The 9,620-nt window shown below is 37.9% G+C and overlaps 1 protein-coding gene across 1 annotated transcript; it reads right to left on the reverse strand.

The window, feature by feature from the left end:
- OLAH (oleoyl-ACP hydrolase) lies at positions 1-9,558 on the reverse strand. The gene is made up of 7 exons (XM_083867976.1): positions 9,394-9,558; positions 5,861-5,992; positions 3,724-3,862; positions 3,039-3,138; positions 1,401-1,570; positions 380-465; positions 1-139 (listed from the first exon to the last, which is right to left on the reverse strand). The coding sequence occupies exons 2-7, from the start codon at positions 5,988-5,990 to the stop codon at positions 6-8; spliced, it is 759 nt and encodes a 252-aa protein (XP_083724102.1). The 5' UTR covers positions 5,991-5,992; positions 9,394-9,558; the 3' UTR covers positions 1-5.
- Positions 9,559-9,620: the final 62 nt, after the last annotated feature.

A 9,620-nucleotide genomic window follows, 5' to 3' on the forward strand; every position in this document is an offset into this window, starting at 1 on the left:
AATACTCATAGACCAGCATTTTCTATGCATCTTGTGATGTGTTTTATCAAGAAACTTTCATTAGATGGTTTCAGCAGATAAAAGTGATCTCCAGGAAGCTGATAAAAGGAAGTATCTCCACACGTTAGTTCTCGCCATCCTAAAAAATATATTTAAAGTGTCAGAGAAATGTCAACTGTTGTTATCATTTTGTATAACTATTTCAAAGTTATTATTTAATAATTATTTTAAATCCCATATCAACTTTTTGGTTTGTACATTGAAACTGCTCTGTTGATTTGTTTCTTTTAAGAAGGAGATGGAGCCTAGAAAACTCTAACGGGTGCAATACAACAAGAAAATGTGTAAGTATAAGGGGAAAACCATTTAAGCAAAGTACCTTGTGAATCATATATTTTATCATCAGATCCATAAAAGTAGGTAACATCACAGGAGAAGGGGATATTCTTTTCTGTCTTCTCAAATCTGTGAACATAAAAAGAAGTCATAAAACATTCCATAAGATACCTATGTTTGGAATTTGCTTCCACGTACAAAAAACTTTTTTTGTTCTTCTCCAAAACTTAACAAATTTCAGGAGTTAGATTATACAGGACATCAGGAGAAGAAAATACTGCATCTTGAAGTTTCTGAGCTCCCTTACCCTACTGCAATTAGATCTAAAATTATAAAGAAAGAATGACCCAATAGTTAGGGAAAAAAAAGAGCTTCAACCTGCAATAACAATTCTCACTACAATAAATACTGATGTTACCTACTTATATACAAGTTTTAACACTTCAACATCTTTCAGTGCCAGATTCCTAAGACCAAAATGGGTCCACATCCAAGAATGTCCTTGTTTTTGCCAAGGTAAGAAGCCTTAACCACTCAGCTACATGAGCTGCTGTGCAACATCCAGTGGGGAGAGCAGTTAGAACACAGGACAGCTGAATTAGTTAGACAGCTGGTTGCTATCTGGGTGCCCAGAACACAGGGATTCTTTTCTTCTGGTTAGGCTGGAGGACCTTGGATCTGGAGGCTGAATGCAGTGCTCCTGAAGCATGATGAGCTGAGATTGTTAATTTCAGAAAACAATAAAAGACACGGGAATATTCCCTTTTAGTAGCTGCTAATTTTGGATCCTAGGTAGAACTGTAATCCTGCCATGACAGCTTCGCTACTGCAGTAACAGTTGTGGTTGCTGCAGTATGCTATGGTTTCATCTAGGGCTTGAATACTAGAAAACAAATACAAAAGCACACAAAGGAAAAAAAAAAACTATGTTTACTGTTTCTTATTATTTTTATAATGGAAATGAGAGCAAGTTACTAAGAAAGAAAGAAGAAAGCCTAACATGATCAGACAAAAGTAAAAATGTGAAATACAAATACAGAAGTAATACAAAGCTGTAAACTTACGTAAATGTCTGAAAAACTATAGTGTCTGCTCTGGAGATAACCACTGTATTTTTCCTAATGCCTCCATCTTGTGGAATCTTGTAATTTCCTCCAAAAATCTCCATACATGCAAGAAAGTCATCGTCATCATCAGGTAGGGTCCTGTTTTTGAGGGTAAGATGTCCTGCAGACTGTCAGTACCAAAGAAAACAGATCAGGTGTTGTATATAATATACTTTAAATAATATTTTCATTCAAATTATTTTAGTAAAAAGTACAATAATTTTCCATCTCCAGAATATGATGGCTGATTAATTTACCATTCACTGAGAACACTTCACGGAAAGGGTCAGTGGACTATGCTTACTGAAATTACAAATTATGAGTGAGCCAAGTGCTCTCTACTTCTGAAACTTATACAGACAAATAGCTGTTAATATTATTTTGTTCAAGCTTGACTTACTATTGACGTACAACTAGTAAAATAATCTAAGAGAAAGAAAAGCCTAGCACTGGACATAAACCTGGCTAATGTAGGACTGAAGAGATCAGCTGATCATGGAAATTTGCAGGAATTACAATTGCTTCCATCAATCACTAGCTCATACTCAGGACTGCTAAGAAGCCTTAGAAACTAAAGAACAGAAATAGCAAATTCTGACTGAGGACAGGACTGGAAAAATGTCACTTCACTACTGTTTTTCTGAGAAAGACTAGCAGAATTAGCAGAATCTTGGAAAAAACTGATTAAAAATCCTACAAAGAATGAGGAGAGAAAAAAATGGAGTATTAAGGGCTGATGCAGCAAGTTTATGAAAGACTAGTTCAAGACAGTTTACATATTACACAGTAAGGAAGACCATATAGTATTTTGGTTTGATTGCTTTTGAGTTTTAAGCCAATGGCCATACTAAATAACACAATTATCAAAAAAGTTTAGTTTAAGGATTACTTAGTTTAAGAATTAATTAGTTCAAGCATTAGTTTAAGGAGATTGTTCTCCCAAGGCTAAGGTTAGCTATGGGCTTTACCCTCGCTCTGAGGGTCCAGCCTGGCAGAAACATAGCTATAACAATGAGCAAGACGGCATGATCAAGAGTGCCTTGAAAAATCAAAAAGGTTTTAATAAAGAAGGAAAATAATACAAAAAACAAAACAACAAAACCAAGCACAGCACAGAGACAAACTCCTTGCTTGCTACAGCACCTCGAAAATTTGTGGAGTTCCTTTGTTCTCTCTCTTTAGTACTTAATAGTTTAGCTGGGCTTTTTGGCCCTTGGCCCAATGAGAGTAACAACAGTCTTTGAGTTACATTCTCGGAGTCCAGTCCACACTTCTGGGTTGGCTCCGAGCCAATTACAATTACAAAGAGAAATCCACAGAACTTTCCAGCTTAACTTTTTAACATGTCAAAAGGTAAAGTGAGACTCCTTATTTGGAAGCACCTGCTAGAGGTGTAAGGATTGCATTACCACAGTCAGCAGCAGTGAATATTATGTATTCTGCATCTACATCAGAACACTTTTCACTCCAAAGATTCTGAAGAAATGTTAATTTTATATTAAAACTACTCTCCATAGCATACTGTAAAATATCACTTTTACTATTAGTAGCTAATTTATGGTTCTGTTTCATAATGTTAATGATCCCATAGCTTACATTTGGGGCATGTGCTGATGACAAGAAAAGATGGACTGGCTCCAGTCCGTACTTTTCTTTCAAATGAAGTGCAACGGCTAAACTTGTGTAAGTTCCAAAACTGCATCAAAAGAAGAAATTAAAGCAAAGTAAGTAAAAACATACATAAAAACTGGAAAATATAAATATAATTTTAATTTCAGTGCTAACTGGCTACCTTGAACAGTTGCTGAAACCATATATGACATGCTGATTACAATGACATTAGTTAATTGACATGAAGTGTATTCTGACACAGTACAACTTTGCAAATAAGACCTTTTCACAGTCTTTCTTTTAATAGTCTCCTTAATTTTCAGTAAGAACAGTTACTTTGAATACTTGAGACTCAGCAATCTTTAAAATCTGTTTCATGAGTGGTTCACCCCCTGCATTCATATAGATCAAGCACTGACACAAATATTAACAATAAATGTATTATATTGATTAGAAATACATGTTCAGATGTTGTGCCTGAAGGTATAAATAAATAAATAAGTAGAGTTTTGAGAGTAACTGCATGTTTTAGGATGACTTGACAGAAGATCCTTGCAGAAGCATATTTTTCCTAAAGGTTTTGCAAATAAAAGCAAAGTAACTCTCTACTCCTAGAGCTCACAAATAGAAGCTCCTTCACCAGGGTATCTAAAAATATATTTATTTTTACCTGTGAGCAAAAAATGCAAATGGTTTTTCTTTGAATTCTTTTAACAAAACACTTGTAACTTCATTAACTACACTTGTCATGTCTTTTGCAAAAGGCTCTTCATGACGACTTTCTCTTCCAGGAAGCCTTATACAGAACACTGCAGAAGAAGTGAAGGAAGGGAGGTAAAAGAATTATAGTTATTTCAAATAGATACAGTAAAATAATTTTATTTTTTTAACTATTCTGCAGGATATAAATACTATTTAAACTAATCCTTCTTACAGTTGATACTGTGCACTTGCTTGCTATTGCTGCTACTGTGATTTAATTCTGCAAGAGATTAGGTTTCCACTCTTCCTTTAGTCTCAAATGTTGCCCCTCCAGCTGATTTGATTGATAAATGCCTTGGGTCAGAATCCACAAGATCCTGATTTTAGCTGAGGTTTGAAAGCAATTTTATTGTTATAAGTTTTAATAACAACCCCAAATTCATTCATTTTAATAATAGTAAGTTTGAGGGTTGTGTAAAATATATCCTTTCAAGGGCAGCATTACTAAGCGAGACTATATTAGAATTGTGCAATCCCTGTTTCTTCTTTGTCAGTTCTTCAGTACTGCACATTGGAAAATGTGGAATCATAGTGTAAATTAGTGGATAGTTGTATTTATAGTTATATTTATAGTTATATATATTTATAGAGAAGGAAAATTTACATGCTTTTATTATTTTCCTTTCAAAACTGAGGATTTTCATCTCACTGTTTAGTGAAAGTAAGGAATTAATAGATCAGAAAAAAAAGTTGATTTTTTCAAATTTCCTGGACATTATGCATACTGCCAGTTATGTAGAAGTAATGGGTCAGACACAAAGTATTTTAGATAGAATAAACCCCAACCTAGTGCCATGCCTATCTAATACCATAGATACCAGTACAGAAAAGTTTGCATCTTTTACACTTTCTGCAGAACCCATCTCTGAAAGAACATGCTGTGCCCTGACTTTATTCATCTGCATTTGGTCCTAGGCCATTTCCTTAATAACTTTCTTGGAAGTTCCAGTGGATAAAAACTTTTTCTTACTTCTTTTTTGTTTTTCCCCCCTTATTTCAAGGAAATTCAATGTGTAATTGCTTACTGGAAAGTATACATGCGTTTAGAAGACTGGTAAAACTGCAATGGCAGTGCTCATGAATATGAAATTATTTTTTCTTTGTGGAAGGTCTGGAAAATGGCCCTGGTTCCTCTTCAAGTAGGTCAAGCAATGGATCTTTTTAGTGCTGATATATCTTTTGAGCAATGAACATTACTTCACAGTGTAACTAAAAGTCATTTCACTGTTATAAAATTCATAGATTGAATTTCAGTTTTGATACAAGAAGTACAAACACTGGATAAGAGATACTCTGCAGCTTCTCAAAATTAAAAATAGTTCTCATATCTTCACTGTTAACCTTGCTGAAGACTGGCTTATCAACAATATGCAGTGCATTTCTGTTTCTGAATCATACCAATAGTTTCTGAAGCAGTCAAGCATGCTATACTTTTGTGAAATGTAGCTCTGAGGATATAATTTTTTCACCCAATCTAACGTAATTTGATTCAAGGTGGCACAGAAAATCTACCATAGTGGAAATGCTAGTTCCTAATGAATGCTACTTCCTTCCTTTCTGGAGAATAAACATTGGATAAAGACTGTGGTGCTCTCAAGACTATTGTATGCCCTAGCTTCCCTCACCCCTGCAGTCTAACCCAGGCTAGCTATGGACCACAGGGGGAAACCTGGGCTAGGACGAAGATAAAAGACAAAAGGCGCTCTTAGTCCTAATGGGACACAGTCCCACTGCTTTAATGCAGAACCTACACCTTGGAGCACAGGAGGAAAAAGAAGGAGAGACTCTCTATGTGGGGAGTTTTAATCCCTAGGGGAAAAGGGGGGAGGGGGTCTGTTGACCAGTGGGGGCTGACCCAGGGGGAGAGGAGAGATAGGGGATATCAGGTGAAGGGGGTGCAAAGGTTCATGGGAAAGTGCACCCAAGCAACACTCAGTGCAAAACAAACTAACTACTTAGTGCAATACAACAATTGTATGAAAAAATCTGCCTATTGTGTATTTCAGAATTGCTTAACTTCTATTGTAACTACGAAAATTATTAACCTTCAATTGAGTCGTCGAAGAGTTTGCCCCATTGAGCAAGTTGTGAAGTTCCACCTCCAGCCCATGGAAAGCAAATCAGTCTAAAAAGAGCATTTGGCCTTCTTTGTACACAAGCAACCAGCTTTTCCATTTCTTAAAAAAACAAAACCAAAAACACCAATAAAACAACACATCATTCTAGAACAAGACTCTTCAGACATAGGAAAATTAGAGTTAATTAAGTCTAAATTTAAACATCAGGATGACAATAGTCTCTGTCCTCAAAACTGCTTATGCTACAACAAGTATCTGCTAGATATGACATAATCTTCCTATAACACTGTAAACCAGTTCTGCTTTTATAAATTATGGTAGAATAGTATTAGGCAATACCTTTAGTTAAAAATTTGCTCAGTCACTGACCACAACAATCATCATACAACCCTCCCTGAAACAAAGAACCTGCAGAGTCTTCTTACTGGTTTAAAAGATACATTCAGCAAATCTAATTTTCATTCACCAGAAAAAGGCCACAAACAAGAAAGAACTATTACATGAATAAATAATCTTTGGTGTACATTCAGTTGAATCTTGATTTGAAATCTAAGCATATCTGGTTAGGGAAATATCTTTAATTTTTCTCATTTTTTACAAGACAAGACAGCTATTTTTAAAAATTGATTATTATTTCCAAATTGTCTTTATATTTTTATCTACTTCCACTCATTGGCCATATACCTGAGATCTAACTTAGACCCTATTACAACAAAGAAAGGATACATAAGAATTCTTCTGCAGAATCAAGATTTTCCTAGATTGTACACTTTTCAAGAGAAACAAGCTTTTATTTTATTCCCTATAAATTTTAAGTTAGATGCGTGATCTGATCAATTAATGGCAGAAAAATCTACTTCAAAGTGTTCACAATCAAAAAGAATGTTTCTTTCTTGAACTATTGGCAAAGAAATGGCTCAGTCAGTAAAAAAAAGAAACAACCTTGAATTTTTAGAAAGTATTTCCTAGCTTTTATCTCTTCACAATTAAAATAAGCTGAAAATAAAATTTTAGTTTGATAGAGAGCTGTATAGAAGATTAAAAAGAGCCATCATTTAAATCATAGGATAACTTAGGCTGAAGAGGACTTTTAGAGATCATATAGTTTGAATCTTCTCTCGTTAGGTGTTGAATATCTCCAAGGATGGAGACTCCACAACCTCCCTGTAACCATGTTTCAGTGTTCAACCATGGCTCATAGTGAGGATACTTTTCTTTCTATTTATATGCTTGTTGTCCCTTGTATTCACAAGTGTTCTGTCTTATTGCTGAGTAGATCCAAGAAGAGTCTGGCTCTGTCCGTCCTCTGCACGTCCTTCTATTAGTGTATTAGTGAAGATATCGTCATTTGGCACTCCCCTCTTAAGACAAAACCAATTATCTCAGACTCTCCTGTACAGCACCCACTCCAGTCACAATAGCAGGGGACTGTGCCATGCTCACTTCAGTATTTCAACATCCTTCTAATAGAGCAGAATTAAAAATGGACACAGATGTGGTATACCAAAGAAATTTTGGATTATTTTTCAAACATGTTTTTGAGACGGGCTTTCAGGGCATGATGAACTTTTTACATGAGCTTTATTTATTGTCATGGCATCACCTTATAGTAGGTGGACAAGTATTAATTGAAAATGTTATAAATGAATTCCCATATGTCCAATTCAAAAGGCAACAAAGTTAAATTTTAGCAGCATTTTAATTGAGATGAAATACATTTGGCAGGGAATAAGTACAACTGAGGTTCTGATAAAGCATAAGCAAAATCGATTGGGGTACGGGGGGGATTTTCCTGCCTCACGTACATAGAATACATTTCATACTATACTTACATACCATATGCTAATACATATTCATAAATATTTCCCATAAATTCCCTCCTATTTCCGATGCTAAAATCTACATCATTTATATTTCATGGCACACACTTCACTTGTTGCTGGGGGGTCTTCTGTCCTCTTTCGGTAGCTGTTGGAGGAAGGCTTATGCTCCTCATCATTGCCCTCGGATTGACCTGACAGCTTGCACATGTGTATCAGGTGTTGTGTTATACAAGTAGCATTATGTTCCAAGAAATTAGCCTTGTATGTCATAGATAAGAACCACAGCTTCAGATCTGCCCAATTTTGTCCATCCCAAGGTCTTAGGACAATTCTTACTTCCAAAACTACATCCTGTATCCTATTTTTACATCTGCAAAAGGGGCACATCTGCTTCTTGACACTGAATTTCCTTCATTTGTAACAATTATTTTCTGAAATATTAATATAACTACAATTGGCGCAAATCATATCACTTTATCACAAAAAGCACAATTGAAAATATAAGCGACAACAAAACTGCCTTCGCACTGACCAGCTGCTAGGGCAAGTGGACCCACAGCCCCACCCTGCAGGGAACCAAAACCCAAAGGTAAAGAAACACCAAGTGCTTGCAGCACAGGGCTGCAAGATATTTCCCCAAGAAAAATATATTCTAGAGCACACAGTCTAAAAATCCATGAAATAAGTCATTGTGAACTGCAGGAGTGTGATATTTGCCAGTAGGGCAGTCCAGGACCTAAGAGGCCTCCGAGGTATCCAGGCACTTGCAAACCCGGCACAGTAGACCTGTATCATTTGCGCATACACGAGTTAACCCCTTGCCTGCAAATTCTGTAAGCCAGGGAAAAGGCAACCTTATCCCCAGGTGGCAAGTAGATCCAAGTCTACTCACAAAATCTAGATTTAAACTAGTCCATTCACCTCCCAGCAATAAGCACAGAAGTGGAATAGTGAGCCTGAGAGTCAAAGGACCCACTTGATGGTAGGTATGGAGTCTGCTATCAAAGCTGCTGGATTGCTCACAGCTAGACATGTATCTGAGACACCTGGCTGGGAACATGGTAACCTTAACAGGTCAGGGCATTGACCACTTGGTGTCTGCAGTCCTGTAATAACAGAGCTGTCAGGCTCTAAGACAGTTACGTGATGTAATTCAATTTTCTGGGGAAACTGCTCCAGTGCCCAACAACCCATTGGAGGAAAAACCTTTTCCTAATATCCAGCCTAAACCTCTCCTGACACAACCTCAGGCCATTCCCTTGTTTCCTGTCACTGGTCACCACAGAGAAGAGGTCAGTGCCTGCCCTTCCCCTTACTACCAAATTGTAACTTTAACGATGAGGTCTCCCCTCAGTCTCCTCCAGGCTGAACAGACCAAGTGACCTCAGCCCTCTAGCCCTTCACTATTTTCACAGGTCTCTTTCGGAAGTTCTCTAACAGCCTGAAGTCTTTTTTATACTGTGGCACCCCAAAATGCTCCCAGCACTGGAGGCGAGGCCGCCCCAGGACAGAGCAGAGGGGACAATCCCCTCCCTTGCCCGGCTGTGCCTGATGCCCCCAGGACACGCGCGGCCCTCCTGTCTGCCAGGGCACTGCTGCTTTATATCCATCTTTCCATCGACCAGGAACCCCATGGAAACGAGCTCTCCAGCCTCTCATTCCCCAGCGCGTACGTACGTCCACAGCTGCCCTCTCCCAGGCGCAGAATCCGGCACTTGCCCTTAATAAACTTCACACAGTTGGTGCCTGCCCAGCCCTCCGAACTGGCCCACGTCCCTCTGCGGGACCTGTCTGCCTTCTAGGGAGTCAACACCTCCATCCCCTTTCAAACTGTCTTTTAACTGCAGCGCCGGCCCCCAGAGGAGGGCGAGGCCGCTCCCCTCCCGCCCCGCCCCGCCCCGCCC

The sequence above is a fragment of the Zosterops lateralis genome, assembly GCF_965231275.1.
Source record: "Zosterops lateralis genome assembly, chromosome: 1".
Lineage (NCBI taxonomy): Eukaryota > Metazoa > Chordata > Aves > Passeriformes > Zosteropidae > Zosterops > Zosterops lateralis.